This window comes from Phascolarctos cinereus, unplaced genomic scaffold (genome assembly GCF_003287225.1).
Source record: "Phascolarctos cinereus isolate Bilbo 61053 unplaced genomic scaffold, phaCin_HiC Scaffold_4;HRSCAF=312, whole genome shotgun sequence".
In the NCBI taxonomy this organism is placed as follows: Eukaryota; Metazoa; Chordata; class Mammalia; order Diprotodontia; family Phascolarctidae; genus Phascolarctos; species Phascolarctos cinereus.
Genome location: NW_027555847.1, coordinates 3,934,842 through 3,960,858, shown reverse-complemented (window position 1 = coordinate 3,960,858; position 26,017 = coordinate 3,934,842). Strand labels below are relative to the sequence as shown.

Sequence of the window (26,017 nt, the reverse complement as noted above, 5' to 3'; positions counted from 1 at the left end):
TCCAGAAACCTGGTCCCACCCCCTGCTCTGTGGGCACAAGACACCCTTCCTGGAGAACTCTGCTACCCACAGGCTAGAACTAGGAGGGAAGGGGCCTGATCCCCCTTCTAGAATGGGCAGTGAGCACGGTGCAGGGGAAGCTGAGGCTGACCCTCGCTCCACCTGGCATTTCTGTGCCACCTTGGCCCTTGGGCCTTCCTGCTGCCCGCTGCAGGCAGGCAGGAGGCCTCAAGACCTTGTGAGGACAGAGCAGGAGCCTGGATGAGCAGCTGCCATCCTGGCTCCATTCTCACTGATTTGAGATACTTGGGGTGTGGCTCTTCCTGGAAGCTGAGGAATTTGTCTGGCTGGCTGCCCCACCTCCCCCATCCCGTCACACTCTAACTCTTTGGGGTTATATTTTAACAGCTGGACTTTTGACCCCTCCTTCAATCTCTTTTTAAAATGCATTTTACAGAGAGTTCTAAGGTAGCTATTCTGGATCCCCCCAAAATCATTTTAGCTAATGTTGAGGGTGGGAGTGGGCAGGGACGGTGCACACTGGGTCCTTCACATCGCACCTCCAGCCCAGCTCTGACTTCTGAGTATCCCAGGTACTCTGGAGCCAGGCCCACTGGCACAAAGCCAATAAACATACTGTTGTTGGGGTCCTCAGATGCTGAGATGATTTTCAAGGATGCTTTGAGTGCCAGCATCAGGACTTGGCCCACTTCTGGACGTCACTAGCTAGGACATCACGGCACCAGGGGTGTCCCCTGCTCCCTCCACCGCCCCAGCTGCTCTCTCACCTCCCGTTATTTGAGTAGTCAGCACTTAGCCCTCTAAGCCTTGTAACAACCTTGGGAGGGAGGGAGTACAGGTGCTGGCCCCACTTTACAGATGGGGAAACTGGGGTTCTGTGAGGTCCAAAGCGGGATTCCAATCCAGAGCTCTTGCCTCCAGCTCCAAGTTTCTATCCACTACCTGACCCCATCAACAGACTGCCAACTACCCCTCCACATCCACCTAATAGTAGATACTCTCCTGCATTTATTCCTCAAGCTGTTTCTCATTGCGCAATGGCATTCTGTATGGGATTGCAGGGCTGGCACAGAAAGGGGCCTCACAGGCCATCAGATCCAGCCCCTCCCTGGAGGGCCCCAGGATGCCGAGTGCCTCACCTGGGGTCACGCCAGCACTCCGTCCACAGCAGAGGCATGAGCAGGACACTTCCCACTGGACCCCAAGGGTCAGGGGCTCCTTGCTGTGTCCCAGGAAAGATTGACTTTCTTCCCGTGGTATTCAAGGCCCTCCTCCCCCTGGCATGCCGCGCCCTGCCCTGCCACTCTCACAACTCCCCCCACGCCAGACTGGGGACACTGCCTCCAAACACATGCTCCACACCTTTGTTGGAGCTATTCTCTGCCCAGGCTATCTCCCTTCCTCTTCTTTACCTCCTGGACTCTCGGCCATTCTGAAAGCCCTGGGCACTGCCATCCTTTGGCAGTTTGTCCTGTGCTCCTACAATGACGTGATCACACTGAATTTTGTATCCCAGTGTCCGGCCCATGAGGTCCAGCTTTGATCCCTGGCACAGGAACCTCTCTGCACTCAAGGGTCACTTAATCATGATTGCTGCATGCACAAACCACATAGCTAAAGGAAGAAAAAACCCCAAACCCAAACCCCAGCAATGCCCTGGCAAAGAACCCTGCCCCCAGGGTCCAGACATCATCTTTTCTGTAAGCCAGAGTTGGGGAAGAAAGATGGTGCCTCCACGTGATCTCTGCATGTTTCCCAATGGCTCGGCGGTCTCTCAGGCTCCAGGGCCTTCACTTGACATGTTAATTCATTCAAGTCCTGTCATTCTTATATATCCGGAAGAAGTCCTTGACTCACTTCATCTTTATCAGCTGATGGACAGTTTCACTTGCTTTAACTACTCTAAGGCTTAGAAATAACCCCAGGGAGGCTGTTAAAATCTCTCTTTTGTGGAAGGAGAGACCATAGTACATTCAGAAGATTTAAGAGTCAACCAAAAACTAAAATACCAAATGGCCCTAGCAATATATAGAGGGACGTCGGGCAAAGCCAGAAATCGCGTGCATTTTCTACATCGCTGACAAAGGTGAGGCAAGAAAGATTAAAAAACCAAGCAAATTTACTGTGTCAATAAGCTAGATGAAATACCTGCCCTTGAATGCACTCCAACGCACGTGAACCCCTACTTATCCAGGCAGCATAATGGACACACTGCTAGAGTCAGGGCCAGAAGCCCTGGGCTTGAATTTTGCTTCTAACCCCAGCTCTAGAACTGTGGCTAAGTCCCTCCTCGCCCTCAGCCTCCATTTCCTCATCTGCAAAACAGGGAGAATACAAGTCGTAGCAGCCACCTCCTGGGGGTGGTGAGGAGCCTTCGTGGTCTGCGTTCTTTGCATCTGGCTGAGACAACCTAACGCCCTGAAGTGGCTCAGATCAATTTACACATTTACTGCGATCCTCAGGAAGACGCCCATGACCTTCTCACTGCAGGAAATGAAGGAGGGAGAACCCAAAGGAGAAGAATTGGGGAAAATGAATGAAGGGAGACTCCTCCTGTCAGGCATCCAGAGAAGGGGCTGCAACCCTTCTGTACACGGTTCAAACCGGACAAACCGACCAACAGAACAGAACTGAGAGTCCAGAACAGCCACAGCACGTGGAAGAAGAGGATGGTCAGAATGCCCAGCAACTGGAGAAAAGCCAGAACAATTCCCAGGGAAAACGGGACCGTGGTTGGACCATGCCACCACCCACCCACCTTCTACGCCAGCAAACTTCACCTGGAGCAACAAGCTGGGATAGAGGAAAGAAAAAGATGTGGAGGGGAAACCCAAAGGGAAATAATGCATTTGCCTCAATCGCGTAGAATAAAAGAAAGCTTGTCTAGCAAAGAGACCAAGAATAGATGGACCTTATTCTATAAAAGGGTTTTGTACCCCCCCAATAAAAAAGGAAATGCGTCCAAAATAAAATGAAAAGAAACCATGTGGGGAGGGAACTTCTGCAGAAGAAATTCCAGCTTGTAAAAGCGTGCCCCTCCCTGTCACGATCAGTGGCTAAAGACCAGGACAAACCAGCTTCAGGTTCACACTGGCTCCGAAGCTCTATCAGCTGCCAACGAGCCTACCAAGCTCCCAGACAGAACCGAGAAAGGCGCCGGCCCAGAGCTCCTCAGGACGCTGCTCTGCTTTGCTCCTTCTATTGGCATGGAATGAGCTGCACGTTTGTGGTTCTCTTGCACCTGACCACCCTGCTTTCTGCTGTTGTTGCAACTAAGCTTACAAGAAAATTCTTATAAATAAAAAGTCAAAGCAGCATGATGTTCTTTGAAAAAAAGGCAGGTTGCTGGGGGAAGCTGCAGAAGGGCTGACCTCGCTGTGTCCTGGCAAAGGCAGAAGAGAAGCTTGTTTCAGGAAAAGCAGGGGTGGGGGAGCCCCACCAAAATGGAAGAGGCCTCCCGACTGAGCCCAGGTGACTGGGGCCCCAGGGGTGGAGGAAGGTGAGGCAGGGAGCCGAGGCAGGCCAAACGGCCCCTTTGTGAAGCTGCACAGCCGCACGGGGGGTCGGTAAGTCTCCGTTTTATTCCTCTACTGAATCGAGGCTTCGCTGTGCTGTGGAGGTGACTGAGTTCTGGAAGGCCCAAGTCTGCTGGTTGAGGTTCAGCCTGCCTAAATGCAAAGAGGTAGGCCCTAGGGGAGCCCACTAAAGACCACTGCCCACATTGCCCGTGTCCACCATCTTTGTGGGTGGAAATGAGGCCACCCCAACTCCTTCAAGGAGCTCTGGGGCACCAGATATATTTAAAAGGGAGTAAGCTCCAAGTTTACTATCATCGATGCAAACCTTTCGATCAGAAAGGCCGCGATTGTCTCGCCTTGGTTTTCTTGGCTTCCCGTTAGCCTAAAGCACCCATGTTTAAACCTTTGTCCTTTCCACGTGACACACACAAATGGCGGCTGTGACTGCAGATGCAGGGATGACCTAAAGAGCGGGCCGCATGGCTCCTTTGGCCCATGTCCTCCCAGGGAAAGGAAGGAGACCGTCCTCATGAATACAGCACAGGACCCTGTGGGTCCTAGCATTAGGAAAGCTTTCTGGGGACAAGGACCCTTTCTGCAAAATACTTTACCTTCAGTTTCCAGGTGCAGAAGAAGCTATCTGAGAAAAATTGCCTCAGTCATCTATAATGAGGAAAAAGACCATCTCCCAGGCAACTGAATCCCTCAACTGAAGGGACTGACAGCTTCCTTTCTGTTCCCACCTAGGCAGGGGTGCACCGCTGCCCACACACCTCCCAGGTGCTAGCTCCGGTCTGGATTCGCTGCCCCATGCTCTCCCCTCCTAATTTTTGTCTTGCCCAGGTCACGTTGCTTCACCTTCAGCCTCTTCATGGCCTCCCAGCCACCTGCCCAGGGCCAACGAGCAGAGTGAGGCAGGAAGTTCAAAAAGGCCCTGGCACAGGCTGCACCGAAGCATCCATCCGCTGTCCAACCCCCGTGGTCTGGGCCAGCCTGGGTTCCACTCCTGGGGCCAGTGTTGTTTCATCGGCATCTTTGAAACACAGTTGGGAGCTTCACGATTATTTGTTGAGGTGGACTGAATATCGTTTTAGACTTGTAAAAGTTACCTCACTGTTCCAGTCTGGGACTGTGCATAAGCCCCAATCCTGAAATCTTCAAGAGGAAAAACATCTAAATATAATTCTCCTTTGAGCCCTGGATTCGAAAGCAGAAGTGCTGGATTCAAAACCTGATGAGGCAGCTAGATGGCACAGTGGATAGAGCACTGGCCCTCCATTCAGGAGGACCTGAGTTCAAATCCAGCCTCAGACACATAACATTTACTAGCTGTGTGACCCTGGACAAGTCACTTAACCCCACTGTCTAGCCAAAAAAAAAAAAGAGTGATGGCTTGAGCAAAACTGAAGGTACTCTTTACAAAACAAACAAACAAACCAAAACCCTGATGAGGCCACTTCTCTGTGGGGACCTTAGGCAAATCACTTCTCATTCTGTGCCTCAGTTTCTTCATTTGTAAAATAAGGGGCTGGTCTCCCGGCTCCAAACGTACGATCCTGTGTATGAGCCAGACTACTTTTGGACAACTTATCCAAGCCATGCTTTTTGCCAGCATCCCATTCATCCGGGTCTAGGAGGGCTCTCCAGCCGAGCCTTGCCCCTCCTCATGGGGCCTGGATCTCCCATCTCCAGATGTGGAAGCACAGGCCTGAGGCTGTAGCGGGCCCTTGAGCTGGGCTGACTGACTCCCACAGTGAAGCAAGGCTCATTCCTGGGTGATGGAACACGTGCTCCCAAGGACAAGGCAATAATTAGATTTGAGAATACAAGCGCACACAGATGCTCCTGCTTCGATGTGGTAGAGACCAGCCACGCTGGTAGCCCATTGTCTTCTCCAAAGCGCCGCTTCTGTCAAACCCTCCCTCATTCCACAGAGCTCTCAAGACACCCTGGACTTGACTTCGGTGCCCCCCCACACTTTTCAGGTCCAAATAGTCCCTGCCTGGATGAAGAAGGCCCAGAACCCTGGCACCTTACTCTGGAGGCCTGACATCTCTGTTGCCCAAATGCAATGCCCGGCATTACTGTCGCACCCTGGAAAGCACCACAGGAAAGGCCACTAGGGGGCGCCACGGTTCGCAGAGAGCTGGGCCTGGGGTGAGGGAGACCTGAGTGCAGTCTGGCCTGAGATACTGACCAGCTGGGTGACCCCAGACAAGTCACTTCACCTGGCTCCCCCAGTGTTCTCAGCTGTAAAATGGGGATGATAACAGTACCACCCTCCCAGGGCTGGGGAGGGGATCGAATGGGATCCTACTTGTGAAGTGCCTAGCACAGTGATGGGCACACAGTAGGTGCTCTATAAATGCGAGCTTTTATGATTACAACGCCTGAAAGAAGAGCCCTGAGTGAATGAACCACATCGCCCAGTCAAGCAAGCTGCGGCCTCCTCTCTCTCTGCACTTCTGCACGTGGCAAACCTGGTCAAACGATCTACACACACATGCAGGGTCTCCTTGATGAAGGGAACAGGGCTTCCTTTCCAAGTGACAAGGATGATGGCAAAGGGGGGGCTCTGGGCAGGAAGCGGCCACCTGCCTGCGGGAGGCAGGAAGGGCAGGCAGGGTGAAGGGCTATTCTTAGGGCTCATTTGTGGGGGAGCCACAGAGAAGCAGGAAGTGCAGGGGAGGCTTCTAAAATTAATCCGAGGAGGAATGTGGCTGGTATCAAAGCCTGGCTTTTCAACACCAATATTCCGTTGGTGCTTCATATTAAGGAACCATCAAAGACCACAACTGCCAAAAAAGTACAGGTGGCTAAAGGGTAGCATGGAATGGCGCTCCCTGAGGGGATGCTCCCTCCGGGGACAGACCACGGATGACGCACCAGTAGGGAAAGTTAATCCAGGCAAGACCTGTGAGGGTCACCAATGGGCCACATGGAATAAAAGCCTGGGATGGTGGGTGACACTGTGCGGAGGGTTTGTGTAAGTACCAGCACCAAAGAAACATAGAATGAGAAGGCGCAGATCGCTGCAATCTGCCCCAAGGGAGGGAAGGATATCCAGATCCAGGGAAGTGCCTAGTGCCCCAACAGGGCTGATGAGAGGCAAAGGATTCCCAGGCCCCTGGCCGCACTCCCTCCACCCCTGGCCCCGCTTGGGTCCACTGCACGGCCCACACCAGCCCCACTCCACCGTATTTTCTTGTTTGTGAAGGGGGGAAGCATTTGGGCTTCTCTACATGAAACAGAAAAGCAGGGACCGTCCCCAAGTTCTCCCAAAGGATTCATCCAGCTTTCTAGGCCCCATTAAATAAGTGGAAACAAAGACAAATCTTTCCACAAGCTTTACCCTCTGTCCCATGCTCCAGAGGCCTAGTGAGCTAATGTTTGCCAAGTACTCAGAAGCCAGAGACTCTGTTATCAACAGGTCAGCATTTAACGTCAACAGCTGGCATTCAGAGTGGACTTTCAGGGGCGATCTTTACAATAACCTTGGGATGTACCTGCTATCATTGCCCTGTTTTACAGAGAAGGAAACTGAGGCAGACAGCATTTCGGCATCTGACCAAGGGTCACACAGTTAGTACGTGTCTCAGGAACCCAGCTCCAGGCCCAGTGCTCTATGTAGCAGCCTCGCTAATAGCAGGGACTGGGACAACAGTCATTCTAGGTTACCAGCTGCCTAGGACAGTCTAGCACACAACCCAGAGAAAAAGAACAGCCCAATTTGTGAAAGTGCCCCTCCCTCTAAACGCTGAGGGGGGCTTGGGGGCTTTCGAAGCTCTCCCCTCAGCTGCAGCCATAGCGGCCCCCAGAATCCCGGCAGGGCTCTGTCTAGCTGAGGGTGGTCGCTCTTGTGGCTACCTGGGGAAGGCTTCTGAAGACCTGTCGGGAGCTCTGTCAGCATGCTCGCAGCTATCCAGGATCAGCTGTCCAAACCAACCGGCACTCATCTTCCTTCTCCCTTGGCGGAGAGGGTGATGGAAAAGTTCTTCTCTCTGGGTCTGTCCAGAATTCAGGGACGTCTACGTTTGACTTGTGGTTTAGGGAGGGGAGGGGAAAGAAGACAAGCCCGGCGTGAAACTTCTCAGGGGCAGACAGATTTGGTCTGTCATCTAGTCTCAGCTGCCTGGGGCACAGAGGGTAAAGGATTTGCCAGGAAGTATGTGTGGTGGAACTTGAACTCAGGTCTTCTTGATGCCTCCTCCGTGAGTTCTCCAAAGCACACACACAAGGGTGCTTCCATCCAAGGCCTTGGACGCCTGGAGGGGGCGGCATGGAGCCGTCGGGGTCGTCTTGTCTGTCCATGCTCTCTCGACTTTCCCCCTGCTCCTCTCTGGAAGGGGTCCCAAAGGCAGGTCCGTGGCTGCCGCAGCCCCTTCACTCAGGGTTCTCCCGTCTCCACTCCACTCAAGTCCACGGGCAGATGAGGCCGAAAAGCCACATCTAAATGTGTCCAGGCTGATCCGAACATCTGCTTGAGTCTATTCTGGGCAAGGCCCTGAGGGAGGGGACCGGGGAAGTCTGGGGAACGTCGGGGCTCAGAGGCACCTCGACACCATCCGGTCCAACGCCCCCTCCCTTTTACAGACAAAGAAGCTGATCAGATTTGGAATTAACCTCATGGCAGCACCGGGAATCGGGACCTGGCATTGTCACTACCAAGCTGTGGGCCACCTGTCGAACAACGGCAGGGACCCGATGACCTCTGAAGGCGGCACATTCCCTTCCGTGGAACAGATCTTGACCCACTCATGCTTTCTCATCCTGCGTGACTCATGCTCCCGGAAATCCTCCATGGGGAGTCCTCCTAACATGCTGGGGGGAGCCTTTGTAGGTCAGGTGACACTGCGCATAGCAGCGGAGCTTGCGGGCCCATCGATGACCCAAAGAGGAAAAATAGCAGCCTCTGTCGTTCAGAAACTGGCAATCCCCTAGGCAGAGGGCTGGCCCCATTCGCCGTTGCAGCCAGAGGCTCCAGGGGGGTTTAGTGCCACTGTGCATCCGCTGCAGAAACCAAGGAGAGCCGTCACCTGCCCAGATGCTTCCTGGTAAAGAGGCTGCACCTTCCCGGCCTAGCATCACACACTCAGGGAAGCTGAGGGCTGGAAGGACTTCCGAGGCCAAAAACCCCCCACTACAGACAGTCCCACCCAGTCCCAGCTAGGAGAGCTCCAGGGAGGGGAGCTCCGCTCAGGACATTTCTTGGGGGCAGCTCTTACCGGGAGCAAAGGGTGGTCATTTTTTTTTCTAACGTAGACTTGAAATAGGCCTTCCTGCAGCTTCCAACCATGGCTCCTAGTCTGCGGAGAGCAAAAGAACATTCTCTTGTCTGCCATTTTCTCTGGAAGGCTGAATCTGGGGCAGCTGGGTGGCACAGTGGATAGAGCACCGGCCCTGGAGTCAGGAGGACCTGAGTTCAAATCTGGCCTCAGACACATAACACTTACTAGCTGTGTGACCCTGGGCAAGTCACTTAACCCCAATGCCTAGCCAAAAAAAGAAGAAGCTGACTGCTTCCATGTTCACTTTTCTAACCTTGACCTTGTTTCCTCTCTCCCTGCCTTGGTGAGCCCATCTGACTTCCACTTGGGGATCTTCCCATTGGCTTTCAGGTCTCCATTGCCAAGTTCACATTTGTTATCCCTTTGCTTCTTCTGAGGCAATGATAAAATTTGCCGGTTCCCACAGAACTACTTGGTTTAGAAGCATCTAGCTTTTTTGGAATGTCTTATGATTTTTTTCCCCATAAAGGCCTTCCTACCATTTTGATTGTTTCTTCCAACAGGCCTTAGGTTAGAAGCTCCTACGAGTGAGGGGTACAGCTTCCTGAGCTGCTCCTGACAGTGCCCCACAAAGGAAGAGCCCAGCAGGCAGGCAGTAAGCTCCCTGAGGGCAGGCACAACTATATTCCCACATTGTAACCCCACTAACTAGCACATTCCTGAATCACCACCTACTCTACTGTTTATTGAGTCGTCATGAAATGGACCTGTTAAAAAGCCCTCTTGGATCTAGGAAGGCGAGATGCTGTCTTTCATGGACAAGACTCTGGGGACATCTACACAGATCCCCCACTAGGGGAGCAGCACCATGAAAGGGCCTACTGTGCCTCTCGTCTGCTCTCGGCCTCCAGGCGGCCCCTGTCCGCCAGCTCCCCACATGCTCTTTGTCTGCCTACGTTCCTTCCATTCTCCTCTCCCCAGGAGCCAGGCCAAGGTCAGGTGGAGAAGTCCATACACACATCTACATGTTAACACAGCCCTTCACAAGCTTCTCCGCTGGCAGAGGAGCCACCCCTTGATCTTGGAGAGGGACAAATATTATGAAGAAAGACTGGGGAGGACCAGCAAAATACCACTGGCCAACTAGGCCAGAAAAAATGAGATGAAGTGTGGAAGGAGGGCTCCCACCCCACCAGCACTTCATCTAATTTCTTTCAGCCTCAGTTTCCTCACCCACAAAATGGAGATAATAATAATTACAACATCTAGCTGGCACCACTGTTAGGAGGATCAAATAAGCTACACAGGTGCTTCGCAAATGTTACATAAATGTTAGCCGACACCACGAGCATTTCCCCAACAATCGCTGCTAACAAAGGATGGCACGGTAGAGAAGGAACTAGGGAACAACAGGAGAGAGAGCCATAGACTGGGCAAGGTCCGTCAGCGAGTGAATCAGCACTGATTCAGCACCTACTATGTGCCAGGAACTGGGCCAAGTGTCTGCTTTCAGGGAGCTAAGCATGACCAAGTTCTAGCTGGAATTGGGGGGCTGGTCTCCGAGGGAGGGCCCAGGACAGGCTTCTTGCTCTGAGACTAGAAGGAAGCCAGGGAAGCCGGCAGCTGGGGATGAGGACGGACAGAAAAGCTAGAGAAGATGCTCACAGTCAGGACACGGGGCGTCGTGGGCAGGAATCCCCTGAGACTGTCCTGGAACAGCTGTCCCAATGTCAGCCGTCCAGTGAGCAGCTGCCCTGCTGATCGCGATGAGGGGCTGCAGAGGGGGAAGCCAGGGACCCTGCCACCCTTGACGAGCAGCTGGCCCAACACCCCCCAACAAGGGCGCCACTGGAAAACCCAAGCACTCAAACCCATGTGCCTACAAAGAAGTTGCAAAGGAGGGATTCCTTCATTTACTCACTCCAGGAGCATTTGTCAATGTGGTGAGCACTAGCCTAGGCACCGGGGTCACAAACAAAACAAAGCCCCCCTGCCCTTGGAGAGCTCCCCTTCTCCTATTGGGGAGGGGGTGTCAGTGGGCCCAGACTGTTGATGGGCTGAATGCCAGGCCCTGCCTGAAAGACAAGATGGAACCATGGACATTTTCGAAGCCAGTGAATCATGATAAAAGTCAGATCTGGGAGCACATGAACCATCTGAGTGGTGAGGTGAGCACCAAGGCAGGGCCCTAGCATCCTCTGCCCTCCTCCCAAGGCTGCAACATGACCTTAGTGAAGGTCAGGACTGCCCATACCACAAAAGCCCCACTCCTACCAGGCTGCCCCCAACAACCTGACTCTTACACAACCCAGGCTTTTGGAAACTGAGCTAGAACGAGCTGGACCAAAATAAATTTGGCCCCAAATGTTTATGCTTAAAAAATGCTTTTTCCATCCTGCTGGCAGAACAGTCCACAAAAGCCCCAGGGTGCTTTGAGCCCGCCTCATTTGGGCCATTTCTCTGGCCTCTCGTGTACATTCTTGGAAGGCTCGCTACTGCAGAGAACAAGTAGACGCCTCAGCTCCTCGGGTTCGAGTGAGCCGGCAGCCGCTGACTCCAGCCCGAGTGATTTCCAAATTCAGGGATTAGTGATTCCCCCAACCTCCACTGTAATCACAAACAATTTTTATTTCTTTTGTAACAACGGGTAAACAACCTTCCTTAGCAGGCTTTTCTACCCTGGGACAGCCCAGAAAAGAAGGACAAAAGGTCACATGTGGGTCGTGCTGGACTTATTTTAAGCCTCACCTTAGGACAAACAGTTCTGCCTTTAGGCAGAGGGCAGCAGGGCCCACAAGAGGTCAAACAGAGGGTCGAGGACTGGTCACCCACGAAGGCACTGGGCCTTGGAGGGGAAAAGGGCTCTTCTCCCTCGTCTCTCTGACCCATCGACTGTCCTCCACTCAGTACAGGTGCGGCCATGCCACACTCCCATGCTCAGTCACCCCCACGGCTCCCTACTACCCAGGATCAAATACGCAATCCTCTGCTTGGCATTTCAAGCCCCTCCTTCTTTCCTCTGTGCACACACTCCTCATTGCAGTGACCTGCTCTACAGAGCTGGCTCTTCTCCAAGCCTGAAACATTCTCCTTCCTGGCTTCTGCCCCCTAGCTTCCCTAGCATCCACAGCATGGAAGGCAATCACAGGGGAAGGCACTTCCTGTCAAAGGTGGGGAGTGAGCTGGGCCTCGGCAAAGCTGAGGCTCAGACATCCCCAGCGATTTCACGAGCCTCTCTGTCCAGCACCTGGCTGGGCCTGGCTGCTTCTCTCTGCTGCAGGGGCGCCCAGGCCCTCCTCATGCTGACTCCGTGCTCCAGGGGCACAGATGGCCAACCTTGCCAGAACGGTCACTGTCACAATGCACAATCGCTACTCGACCATTCAGATGTCCGTCCACGGTGAGGGCCTACGAGGCGCCCGCCTCGCCTCGGAGCAAAGGCGGGCCGACTTCAGACCTCGGGCTTCGTGGAGGTGCTGGGAGGCCCCGTCCACGTTCAGCTACTTTCTCCATCAGAGAACAAGGGCAAAGGCAGCATTCTGAGCAGCCTAGTGACTGTGCCTGGACATTCTTCTGCTGCCTCCCACGCCTTCCTGCCGAGCCACCACACAGGCCAGCCCAGGACTTGGAGACTCGTTCTTAACCACACACTCTCTCCCGCAGCTGTCTCTGCATTTCCCAGGAAATACAAATAACCAACAGGAGGAAAGCTGCCGGCAGAGAAGGCCAGCCCCAAGCCCAGAGGAGCTCTCGTCTGGTGCTGGGGTTCGCACCCAGGACGCAGCTGCTGGTCTGCGCCAGGGCGGCGACAGCCACCACCCAGAGCGGCAGGAAGTTGAGTGTTCTGAGATTCAGTGGGCGGGATCTTTATCTACCAAGCTAAACCCCTCAGGCACATTTCCATCATAAAGAAGAAATCACTCCTCCTGACTCTTGCATGCTGAACGCCAGCCCCTGTTCCACACGGTGCAGGGTGGGGCGGGGGTGGGGGAGGCGTATAGCCATCATCCTGAATTTCTCGTCTTCCCTGGATGAATCCTCCCAAGACGCTACTATCATGTCACTGACTCCCTTTTGCTGCCTTTGCCGCTGAAAGTAAATCCCTGAACACGCCATTCAAAGCCCTCTGCAGTCTGGCATCTCCTGCTCCATTCCATCCCTTGTCCAGGGCACCCCATCCCCCCTCCGTCCTTTGCTCAAGTCAGTCCTCAATTTCCTGGCTCCCAGGCCCAGCCTGGAGTGGTCTCTCCCTCAGTCCAGAGCCTTATTTATCTTACTAAGGCAGTTGGGGTTAAGTGACTTGCCCAGGGTCACACAGCTAGTAAGTGTCAAGTGTTTGGTCTGAGGCTGGATTTGAACTCAGGTGCTCCTGACTTCAGGGCCAATGCTCTATCCACTTTGCCACCTAGCTGCCCCAGAGCCTTATTTATCAAACACCTCCCGATCACATACAAGACACAGAGCTGGGCCCTGGGGGGAAGGTAGGGGGGTCCAAAAACAACAATGCAACTGTACTGGTCGCCAACTGTAAAGGGGTTTCCATGGGAGTGGAAAGCAGGCAGAGGAGAAGGAACAGAATACAAAAAGCACACAGCTAAGTAAGTGTGAGAGAACTTGAGGGAGAACTGAAACCAGGACTGGCAATCACTAGACTTCCTGCAAGGGACGCCTGGACAGGGGACAGCGGGGAGGAAGTGCCTGGGCAAATGCGCGGCATCTGGAGATGACGGATCAGAAGTAAGGAACAGGAGCGTGGCTGGCTCGGCTGACATGGGGAGAGCCAGGTGCCATGGGCGTGTGCCAGCACTCTGGCACCTCGCTACAGCCTCGCCTGCCTGGGCGGGATCCCGATATTCACCCCAACGACCCCAGAGGAGAGGCACAAGTGGGCTTGTAAAGGGGAGGAGCAGGAGCAGTCACCCCACCATTCCACAGGGCCTCCCTGCAGGGCAGGCCAGTGGTGAAGGACGGAGGAAATGAGCTTCTCTCCCCAGCTGTCAGCAGGCCTCCCACACTCTCCTTGTTCCCTGGGAGGATGCCCACAGGAACTCTCCCCAGAGCTACCTGGTCAAACCACCACCCCCCGGCTCCTTCCTCTTGTTCCTGGCCCACTGAGTAACTCGGGACGGCTCAGGGCACCCACACTAGCGGCCCATCCAGGAAGAATGCAGACTCAAGGCTCCATGGCAGCTCTGTGGGACCTGCCAGGGGCAGAAAGCTCACAGAAAGAGCCTCACTGACCAGCACAGCACATGTAAGAAGCATTTCTGCACTTCACTGGGAAATTTCTGCTCCCCTTCTCTGGTCCCCTGGCCCTCTGTGGCTTTCACCCGGATTGTCAGCTCCAAGACCGAAGCCCAAATCCTCCATCTGGCCTGCCCCAAGCCGCCCCTCCGGTCTGCGACGCCCATCTCCGTGATGTAGGACAGACTCTGTCTCCTGACTCTGGACACTCTCCTTGGCTGCACCCACGCCTGGGCTCCTCCTAGGGCAGCGTGCCCAATCCCAGCAGCTTCCCTCACTGACTGGTTCAGATTTCTGTCGCACCTGTTCGTTTGCACATTGTTTCCCCTGTTAAGACTGGGAGCTCCTCGAGGGCAGGGACCCTTGTCTCTTTCTGTATACCCAGTACTTAGCACAGGGTCTGTTTTTAGTGATCGGCGGATCACTGACTGCCCGCCAGGCCTTCCTGATCATGCGCCTGAGACACAGGAGCTCCCTGGACTGACAGCCCGCTTCACGCCCAGAACAAGCTGCAGCCATGGCTGAAGCAGCCGAGGTCGCTGGTGCATCTGAAATCCAGACGCAACATGCTGGCAGCCACCCGGCACCTGGCTTTCCTGCCTGCGTCTGGGCACCGGGGAGGCTGGGCCAGGCTCCTTGGGCACAGCCAGACAGCTGGGGCAGCTCTGCTCCGCAAAGAGGGAAGTCCCCAGCATCCGCATCCACGCCTCGTGCGTCCTGTCTGCAGAGGTGCCGAGGGCAAGGGAGGCCAGGCAATGGCTACTGGGTGATGGGAGGAGCAGGGCCCCAAGAGGTGACAGGCCTTCAAGTGAGCCAGCGAACAAAGAAGCATTTATTAAGTGCTTCATGTATGCTGGGCACTGTGCTACTCTTTGGGTACAAAGAAAGGCAGAAACAGTCCCTGCCCCCAAGGAGCAAAGGTTCTCATGGTGGGGCCACACAGAAGGACCCAGATCTGGGGCAATCCTCCTCAAATGCCCAAGGCTCACGGCAAATAGTTGGAGTCAGAGACACCTCCGTTTGAAGCAGCCTCCCAGGGTATCCAGGCTGCGTGACCATGGCTCCATCACTTCCCTTCTCAGTTCCTCGTTTCCCCACCTGATAAATGAAGAGAATTAGACCTCATTGGGCCACCCTCCCAGGCCACTGTGCCTGTGATGCTCTGGTGAGTGTAGAATGCCATCCCTATGGCAGCCACCACCACGCTAAAAGGGGCACAGTGCCTTCACTCTCCCTCTGAGGCTGAATGAGACAACTAACTGTGAACAGGCCTTTGGCAGCAGGAATGAGCCGTCTTCCCAGGGGGCATCTTAAAAAGACTGATCCTGCTCTTTTTAAACCGCTGGCTGGAGATGCAGACAAGCATTCTACCAAACATAAATGAGAAGATTCCTAAGAGCTCAAGCAGGCCCAGCTTTTCTGTACACGAAGATCGTTTTTACTGTTCTATCACAACGAAAAACGTTTCCACTTCTTGAATCTGGGGACCTGCCAGTTAATCTAAGCATTTGGTAAACAATATAATTTCTAGTTTCAATTATTCTGCATCATCTGGGGCGTGGACCAAACCCTCCCAACTCCCCTTCACCAGCAGGGCCTCCGCAGCCTTTTCCCCTTCCTCCCTGGTTTGGCCACAAACAAAACCACCTGGGCACCGTCTGTGGCCCAACATGGCAGCTCATTCCCATGGCGTGTGATGTGTGACAGAACTCTCTGGGGGTGGCAAACCTGGGGGAGGGGTGGGACACATCCTCCTCCATCCCCTCCCCAGGAGCTGCCCTGAACTCCACAACCACCCGTGGTGCTGCTCACCCAGTTTCTCATCTATTCATTAACCGGGTCTACTCCTAGAAAATGAAGGGAAAAAAAGCTGGTGTCCCTGCTGCACACCAGGCCTGGCTCTACATGCTGGGCATACAGAAGCCTCGCCATCTCTGCCCTCGAGGAGCTCACATACTTCTCAGGGAACACAGCATGTCCACAAGAAGCATATCAAGCTCTAGAGGGACAGGGCCTGTAGCAGGGCCTCAGTGGGCACAAGGAAGCACCCTCGACCAAGGCCGGGATTGGCACCTGCTCACACCTGGCAGTCCTAGAGACAGTGTGGAGCACTGAGTGCTTAGGAGACCGGTCCAGAGTTACAGGGTCAAGGATGGATCAGAAGAGGGGCCTTAGTGTTCGGCTCTCAGCACACTAGGCCATGTCTCCTCTGTCCATACACACGTGCACGTGCACAGCACACGCTCACATGATAGATAGGGCTGGCCCTCTGCCAACCTGACCAGCTTCTCTGCAGCCTGCCACGATGCCCTGCACCCTCCTCCAATTACCCTGCACTGCATTCATCTGTGCACATGCACATTTTTCCCTACCCTTGCCCAGAGTAGGATGGAGGCTCCTTCAAGGCCATGACTTTGTTTGCCTTTGTATCCCCAGCACCCAGCACACAGTAGGTGCTAAATAAATGCTCGATGGATTGAATGAAATGAATTTAAATTAATCTTCTAATTAGTTCAAGCTCACAGAGAGAAAAGGAGTCTATACACCTGACTTCCCAGGCGTCCCTTCCCTCCAAACAGGACCTGACAGTCTGGATTAACGGGGCCAGCGAGTTCTCGAGAGAAGCCAGCCCTTTAGTAACCTAGAACACTGTGAGCTTGGCCAAAGGTAACCCAGTGTGACTGGGAGCATGAGCATAAGCATGAGCATTCCCGGGCCATTTCTACTGAGGAGAACACCAAGGCTTGGGGAAGGTCAGGGGCATAGGCCAAGGTCACACAGCTGAGAAGCAAGACAAGAGCCAAGGCCCGCAGGGGGCCTCTCCACATCCAGATGCCTGCAGCCCATAGGAAGGACAGGTACACGGTGGCTGCTCAGGGACTCATCATCTTTTTTTGGAAATAGCAAATTGAATATTTCAAACAAAAAATTCAGGTGGACTGCAAAATAAAATGTTCCCATCTGAGCTCCTGCCAGAGTGTTTGGCAATGCCAAAGTCAGCCTGTCTGCCCAGACCATGGTAGCACTCACACACATCTCCCGGCCTCCCAGTGAATGAATGAAACATTGATTAAGCACTGACTGCGCACAAAGCCTCTGGCTAAGCCCTGGGGACACTAAGAGGAAAGCCAGCCAATCTCTGTGCTCCAGAATGAGGGTTCCAACTACAGGGCAAAGGGCCAGGCCCCCGGGCCTTAGGGCACAGCAGTCCAGCAGATGGTCAAGCCTCTTCCCATTTTGGATTCAGACCTCTGGCCAAGGCCAGGGCCTCTGGGGACCCTCTTCGGGGCTTTCAGTGGCTATGACATCTCCCCAGGACGCTGGCCAAGGGTGCTGGCGCGGCAGCCTGGCTGTCTCCATCGGGGTGTAAAGGGAGCTGGGGGCCCCTCACTGTGGAAACTGGGTGACCTTGGATAGCGAGTGCATCTCTCTCTGACTCTGCTTCCTCATCTGTGGCAGGATGACCGATCTAAAGTCTGCAGTAGACCTTGGGGTCTTCGAATCCACCTCCTTCATTAGACAGACAAACTGAGGCCACCCAAAGAGCTGATGCCAGCCCCCACCAGCACTGCCGGGAAGCCTCTCCTTCTCCTCCCCTGTTCCAGCTCTAAAGGGATGGTCCGAGATGCTGAGCCTGGGGGAGCTGGTTGTTTTTACCCCAAGAACAGCCCCCCCCCGACCACTTGTGGCACCTTCTGCCCTTTAAGCCCAAGAGCTGACTTTTAAAACCACCGGAAAGTCCCCTGGAAGCTGCCAGCCTGCTCACTAACGGAACCCGGTTATCCACACAGCAGCTGGGAGGCGCCCCTGGCCCCCTGGCTGCCCTGGCTGGGGCAGGAAGTCCGCACAGCAGGGGAGGCTGGGCCACAACGGGCTGTCTGTCCCATCACCCTTTCGGCTCGTTCTGGAGGTCCAGAACGTACCGGAAGCTGAGGCCCCACTTCCTCCCCACATCCCGCTCGGCTCTGCCCCGCCCCAGAGCTTGGCCCGGCCGCCAGCTCCCCATCGCGGCTCAGGGACTCGGCGCTGCGCCGGGAGAGGAGAGGCCCCATCCAGGGGCACAGAGGAAACCGGAGGGAGCTCTGGGCACTGCCCGGCACGGCTCCCTGCCCTTGGCTGTGTGGGCATGAAGGTGGAAGGGCCTAAAGAGGAGGCGCCCCCCACCAAGTGGCCAAGAGCCCCACGACAGGGGCCGGCCCTGGCAAGTCTGCTTCTCTCTGTACATGCGTGCACGGACATACATGTACACAGATAGCCTACTGAGTGGCCCACTTACCTACGGGGCCCATCTCCTTGTTCTCCATCAAGTAGTCAATCAACAAACACTTGCTAAGCGAGCTGCAACACCTGTGCCAGGCACCCAGGGGCTCCCCACCCCCTCTCCCCTCCCTCCCTCCCTCTCTTCTTTCTTCTCCCTCCTTCCCCCCTCTCTCCTCCCTCCCTCCCCCCTCTCTCCTGTCCCTCTCTTCTTCTATTTCTCCCTCCCTCTCTTCTTTCTTCTCCCTCCCTTTCTCTTCTTTTCTCTCCCTCCTTCCCCTCTCTCTCCTCCCTCCCTCTCCCTCTCTGTCTCTCTCTCTCTCTCCTCTATTTCTTCCTCCCTCTCTCTTTTTCCTCTCCTCTCTCCCTCCCTCCCTCTGCTCTTTCCTCTCCCTCTCTTCTCTCTCTCTCCCTCCCTCTCTCCTGTCACTCTCCTCTCCTCTCCCTCTCTCCCTCTACTCTTTCCTCTTCCTCTCTTCTCTCTCTCCCTCCCTCTCTCCTGTCCCTCTCCTCTCCTATTTCTCCCTCCCTCTCTTCTTTCTTTTCCCTCCCTTTCTCTTCTTTTCTCTCCCTCCTTCCCCTCTCTCTCTCCCCCTCTCTTTCTCTTTTCCCCTGCTCCCATCTCTGTCTCTCTCTGGTCCTGCCTGTACTCTCCAGGCATTTCAGAAATGTTCTTAAAATTAAACTCAAATCTACTGTATGCAGTAGCTGTGGCCAGAGTTTGGATAGCTAAGCTTCTTTCATTAAAACCTATTTTATTTATGTTCTATAGCTTTATGAAGCATGTGTCAGGTTACCAAAGCTTTTCTAAAGACTTTTTCTATTTTTTTTAAGTGTCAGAATGGCAGAATGTAAAGGAAGCAGGATCCTAGCAGTATCTCTGTAAACCTGACCCACAGTCATTGTGGTTCTGCCTTCTGGGATCAAGAAGAGCCAATCAGGGGCAGCTGGGTGGCGCAGTGGATAGAGCACTGGCCCTGAAGTCAGGAGGACCTGAGTTCAAATCCAGCCTCAGACCAAACACTTGACACTTACTAGCTGTGTGGCCCTGGGCAAGTCACTTAACCCCAATTGCCTTTAAAAAAAAAAAAGAAGAAGAGCCAATCAAATGTTCCCCAGGACAGGCCATCCAGCAGCTGTGGACGGCCTTCCTATACTAACCCCACTCCTGCTCTCTCCCTTCCAGGCTAGCTAACCATCGAGGCATGATCTCCAGTGCCCTCTCAGGCCTTGGGCCTCAGTCCTCGGGCCTCAGGCCTCAATACACGCTCTCTAGCTCATTGATGCCCTTCCTAAAAGAGGACACCTGTGATTCCAGGTCTGGTCTGCCATGGGCAGGGCCCAGTAGCAGGATCCAGCATCTCTCCACCCTGGTCTCTCTGCCCCTTTTAAGGTGGCCCGGGAGCATTCACTTCTTGAAGTTCCAGCGATGCAGAAGCATCAAGAGGACCTGGGTTCGAGTCCCAACCCTGACACACACTGGGCACAGTGCTTCAAAGCTCTTGGCAGAGAAGGTGTCAAGCTTCATTATGGGCATCGAGGGGTTTCCTCCTACCAGTGACTTCAAAGCCTGAGCCCTGGTCCCTGCCCAACGTCCTGACCCTTCCCATCCTGCTGGATCCTGCCTGTGTCACCCCAGGCTTCCTCAGCCCGCTCTGGTAGCTAGGCTATGACTTCACCCAGTGACATTTACAGTGCTTTCAAGTGCACAGAACACCTCACACTTCTTATCTCACTTAGGTCCTTCCATAACCCTGCGAGACAGGAACCACAGATATCATCTGCACCCCACAGAGGAGACTTGTCCATGGTCCTGTCGCTCATAAAGGTCAGTGGCAGGATTCCAACCCAAGACAACACTCTGTTCACTTTGCCATGGGGTCTAGTGACAGCCTGCCAATGTTGAAGGGATTTCCCACTTTCTCCTCCATTCACCTGCAGCTTCAATGCCCTATTGACTTCTGGTGTTTCACTCCTTCCTGTCCAAGGATCTTGTTCCTTGCTAGGGAGCCCTGGAGTGGAGTCATCTGGCCTCGGGTCCAGTGGTCACTGCCATCGGCCTAAGCCAGGCCGAACCGACCCCAGAATCTCAGAATAAGGAGGACCCTCACGCCTGCTGGTCTGACCCTCACGCCTGCTGGTCTGACCCTCACATGAAAGAGGATTCCCATTACATCCCACCTGAGAAGGGAAACTGCCATCCATGCCTGAAGAGCCCAACACATCTTGTGAGCCACCAATACCATGCTAAGTCTGTACCTCAAAGAGAGTTTAAAAAAAGGGGGGAAGGACTCATCTGTGCAAAAATATTCATAAAGCTCTTTGTGTGGGGGCCAAGAATTGGAAATGGAGGGGATGCCCATCAATGGGGAAATGGCCGAACAAGCTGTGGTAGATGAATGTAATGGAATAGTATGGCGCTATAAGAAATGATGAGCAGGATGATTTCAGAAAAACCTGGAAAGACCTGTATGGTCTGACACTGAGTGAAGTGAGCAGAACCAGGAGAACATTGTACACAGTAATAGCAATACTGTATGATGAAGAACTGTGAATGATTTAGCTATTCTCAGCAATACAAATGATGTAAGACAATCCCAAAAGACTCATAGAGTATACTACCCACCTCCACAGAAAGAACTGATATTGTCTGAATACAGACTGAAGCTTTCTTTCTTTCTCTTTCTTTCTTTCTTTCTTTCTTTCTTTCTTTCTTTCTTTCTTTCTTTCTTTCTTTCTTTCTTTCTTTCTTTCTTTTTTCTTTTTTCTTTCTCTTCCTGTACAAAATGACTCATATGGAAATGTTTTGTATGATTGCACATGTATAACCTATATTGGATTGCTTACGATCTCAGGGAGGGGGAAGAGGAGAGAGAGAGGGATAGAATTTGGAACTTAAAACTGTTTTTAAAAAATGTTAAAAAAAATTTTAACATGTAATTGGGGAAAAAAATATTATTAAGAAAATAAGAAACCAGCATATGCCGAGGTGCCAGGCCCAACTGTTTGGAAATCCTCTGTCCTTCCTCTTCACACTCCTCTGGAGCAACAGGCATGAGCCACAAGCCCTGAAGCCATACCTTGTGCTGGAGCCGTGGGCCTTCCTTCCATCTTCCTCTTGCTCTCTATCTGTTGGGAAACCTCTTTTCCCCAGGGGTCAGCCCATTCATCTCCTCTCAGAAAGTAGTGATCTGTGAGGAGAAAACTGCCAGGAGCCCAAAGGCCAAGTCACCATATGGCAAACATGGGTCCAGATCTGCCTAAACTCGATCACTAGACTCAGGCCCGAACCAGCTCTACAGGCAGCAGGCCCAGGACACATGGCTCCCACAAACCAGGGTCTGGTCCCCTCTGCCATGGGCCCTTTAGGCTAATCAGAGTCACTGAGCCTCCCTCCGGGCCTGGTTAGCTGTTCTCTAACTTGAGATGTCCAAAATCAATGGCTGCTGCTGGAAATGCCACCAGAATGCGGGTGTGCTGGCCGCAGGCTGAAAGGGGACAGCAGTGAGGACAGGGCCATTCTCTCAGGGTCCAGTGACTCATCCAAGCTCCCGCTGGGCCTTTTGACTCGTATTTCAGATATTTGACAAGAGAAGTGCATGGGACTTAGAATTCCATGTGACACTTTGGTGAGATTGCCAGCAAAGCCACTGCAAATACGTTCGAAATACCTTCATTGCAAAGGCCCCAAGAGGCCAAGACTCTCTCAGGTGAGACTCCCTTCTTTGTGCAGTACAGATTTTCCTGGGTGGCTAAGCCAGTCTCCTGCTCCTGTACTCAATGGCGCCGGAGGCTGGCTCTTAGCCAGACTCTCAGTCACGAGCATGTTGGCAAGCGTCCCTTATGCAGAGAAGAGCTGACCTTTGGAATATGTCATTCACTACTGCCCCAAAATGGGCCGCGTGAAGGTCAGTCCTGCAAGGTCCCCCAAGCTGTGGCCCAAGGCCACCGGTGCAACAGAATAATTCATTTCCCTGTCCTCTCTGAACAAGAGCCCAGGTGAGACACCAGTAACCTTTGGCTTTGTTTGGCCCTAGAGGCTGGGGAGGGAGCCCATAAAGGCAGCCCTCAGATGCATCTCAGCTACAGCTCTAGGTCTGTCTACATAAGTAACACCTGAAGCAAAAAACCATCTGGTCTGCCAGAATGGTGCCAACGTCTGACAGCAAGGTCTCTTCCCTCCTGGCTATTTCATTTCCTGCTGCCATTCCCAAGTCCCAGGGCTCTGAGGACACACCTGTCACAGCACTGCCAAGCGCCTGTACTGGCTCAGATCTAGTCACGCGCCTCTCTGCTTCCGCCTCTGCCAGGGTGAAGCTGGAAAACACGGACCCTGCAAGGGTTCTCACACTCAGCCTCCCCCCATCTCCACAGCTGCTTCCTAATCCTTTCCTAGGGTGGTTTTGTTGGCAAACCTCCAACTGTGGCCTTCCCCCTTCCCTCCACTCCTCAATCCCCTGAGGAAGAGCCCTGGACAAACCACCCCCTAGCTCAGGGCTTCCCTGTCACCAGGAGGGCCAGGATGCCTGAGGTGGTCTTTGAGACAGCAAAGAGCCAGGGGAAAAGGCCCAGACAACAGCTGGCCTGAGGCTCCCACCAGTATCAGATGGACATTCCCAGGAGGCCTGGCCACAAAGGAGTAGAGAGGATGGATTAGGAGCAGCTGGTGGGGTCTGCCAGCAGACTCTGACTGGAAAGCCTGGGGAGCAGCTGGACAGTGGGGGAGGAGGCCAGAGACCAGCCCATTAGGGGCAGAGAGATCAATAAGGCAGAAGGGAATGTGTAAGTGTGAGGGGAGATGAGAAGTCAAGAAGGGGGGAGGGAGAAGAAGAAATGCAAACAGAAGCTGTGAGACCTAGGGGAAGGCCTTAGGGAAGGGCCCGTCCCAGCTTCCTACTGCTCAGGACTGACTCCTGCACCTATCAGGCCCACATGCATAGAGGGCGATTGGCTTTTCCAACTGGCAACCAGCAAAGGTGGCCTCAAGATCCCAGCCAGCTCCTAAGACTGGGCACCGCAAGGCAAACAGCCCTGGGCATGGATGATGAGGGGCTCCCCACACCAATTAAATCACAGGTCAGATCCAAGCCACCCCAGCCCAAACCAAGGGTCCCACATCTTTTCATTCTACCTCGAGAGCCTTCATGATGTTGGTGCCAACACATCTCCCCTCCTACAACCAATAAAGGATTTCTCTGCCAAGGTCTGCCTGGTGAGTAAGATGCAAAAACAAAGGGCCAGGTGGTCTGCGCATCATTGCTGGGAGGATGGGGCCCAGTTTCATTTTTTGGCCACCTTGTGCCGAAAGGCTCTCAGCCTTCTCAAAATCAAGTAGGGGGTGGCCACCTCCCAGGCCTGCGTCACACTGATGAAAGGTGAAAACAGCAGCCAGGAGATGTGGCCAGGGACCAGCTGTGCAGGCCAGAGAGACGGCACCACACTGGAAGCAGCCACGCCAATGCCCTAGAGACACCCAGGCCACGCTGAGCAGTTCCACCAAAAAACCTGATGGGGAACAGGGCAGGGCTGGTATGACAGGTGTGAGGGGGCTAGGCTGGGGGGGGCAGGGATTCCATACAACCCCTCTCCAAAGCTGGTCTGCCCTTCTCCAGGATACGCTGACATCACACGATTCCAAGATCCGCCAACTGACACTGCGGCTTTGGGGGCATGGTTTGCAGGGTTCTGATCTGGAAGGCTATCCCATGACAAGGCCCCCTAAGACAGCTGAAATCAGATCAGAGCACACCAGCGGCCCCACACAAGGCTGCCACAGCCCCACTCCCGGAGGGCTTTGCTCCCAGAGGAGGTTTCAGCAGACACTCAACTCACCCACAAACCTGCAAGGCCCTCCTTAGCCACCTTTGGGCCATGCCTCCCAGAAAGATGGAGATGCTGGATTTAAAAGAGTTCTGACACCTAGAAGCCAACACCAGAGTGATAGCAGGTGGGGGCCATACTGGGGACTGGAAAACATCTCCAACACTCCCATTTTAAGAGCAGAGGAAGGGAAAGCCCAGAGCTGGCCAGTAGCCAGGATGGACCTGAGTCCCACATCAGCATTCTTCACCTCTGCTCATCTGCTCTCTGGGAGGCAGCGAGAGGACCTTTGGTCTGGCTCTCCCCCAGGGGGCTGCCCCTGAGCGCACTCACCAGCCTCTGCAGCTGCGGCCACTCTTACTTCCCTGACCACCTTCTGCCTCATGTGGCCCTTGCGCCCAGGTCTCACATCCCCAACAGAACCCCAGGGAGCCCCCAAAGGGCCTGGCCTGGGCCCTGCCCAAAGCGCATTCCACAGGAGCTTGGCTATACTTCACATGCATGGACACTCACTGCACAGAACCCAGAGAATGTCCAGTGTGACACCGCCCCCCCCCGCCCCTCCTGAGCATGCCTGCGCAGCGGCTGATGAATCTCTACTAAGCCTGGCCTCTCATCAGACCCAGGACCCCAGCACATGACCAGAGCCAGTTCCAGAATGAAGGCCTTCCCAAGCCCTCCCACACTGAGCTGCTGCTCTGAGAGGTTTCTTAAGTTCTGCAGGCCTCAGCTTCCCTGCTAAGAAACACCCGGTATGTTTGCATTGCTGTGATTTGTATGCCACGATCCACAATCTGCTGAAATCACTAAAGAGCCTGTTCCCTGAATCAAAGCAGACTATTTGCTATTTTTTTTCTTCTGTTGAGTTTCGTTTCCTCTTTCTGGTGGATCCTCCTATTGATTCTAATTCTTACTTACAACATGACAAATGTGAAAATATGTTTAATAGGAATGCATATGTATAGCCTATATCAGATTGTGTGCCCTTGGAGAGGGAGGTGGGGCGGGAGGGGGAGGAAAATTTTAAACTCAAAAGCTTATGGAAGTGATTGTTGATAATTCAAAATAAATTAATTTAAAAAAATTTTTTTAAAAAGGTAAAAAAAAACTGTATTTTTTTTTTGTTTTTTGGGATTTTTTGGCTAGGCAATGGGATTAAGTGACTTGCCCAGGGTCACACAGCTAGTAAGTGTTACGTGTCTGAGGCCGAATTTGAACTCAGGTCCTTGCGAATCCAGGGCCGGTGCTTTATCCACTGTACCACCTAGCTAACCCCCCCAAAAAAAACTGTTAAAAAAAACCCTATTCCTTGGTTGCTAAGAAGGTGGGAGAAAGGGGATAGTGTGTGCGGGTGGGGCAGTGTCACATGAGGGTAACTGCCCCTGCTCCTTCTGGGTCCACCCCACAGCCGGGTCCCCCAGAGGCCTCCCTGCATACCCACTGAAGCCTGGAGCCACCCTTCTCTCACTCCCAAAGCCAGGCCATAGGGGTGATGGGCAGTTCTCAGCTAGAAGGACACCGGCGGGCCGGCCTTAGGTGAGTTGGAAGGGGATCTCCCCTGGAAAAGCATTTGCTGTGGGCACTCTGGCTACAGAGAACTCACTCTGGGGGCCGGAAATGGGCCTTGGTTTGCTCATGAAATGAAATGGACAAGAGATCTCCCTAACTCCAACACAAAGCAAGATCCTTCACTCAAAGACTCTGATGGCCCTGGGACCCTGTGGCCAACCCTTGCGATGCAGATCATGGCCCAGCCCTGCTGCACCAGCCCTACTGCCTCACCATCAATCTGGAACAAGGGCTGCTGAACACGGCTTTTAAGACCCCAGTGCATTGTGGTGACAGCCCCATCTTATTTACTGATGGAAAAACGGGATCCTTGGGCCACAAGGGGCCTTCAGGGTCATCAGGCCCGATGCCCCCACTGTG

The 26,017-nt window shown here is 53.8% G+C and overlaps 1 protein-coding gene across 3 annotated transcripts in view; it reads right to left on the bottom strand.

The window, feature by feature from the left end:
- CTDSPL (CTD small phosphatase like) overlaps nt 1-26,017 on the bottom strand; it is a 77,799-nt gene that overhangs the window by 38,305 nt on the left and 13,477 nt on the right. The window contains exon 2 of one of the 3 annotated variants that reach the window (XM_020964378.2): nt 21,349-21,473. The exons of the other annotated variants lie outside the window; for them this stretch is intronic. Coding sequence (XP_020820037.1) covers nt 21,349-21,379 — 31 coding nt within the window. The 5' untranslated portion in view covers nt 21,380-21,473. The remainder of the gene's footprint in view (nt 1-21,348; nt 21,474-26,017) is intronic. 3 annotated transcript variants of the gene reach the window in all.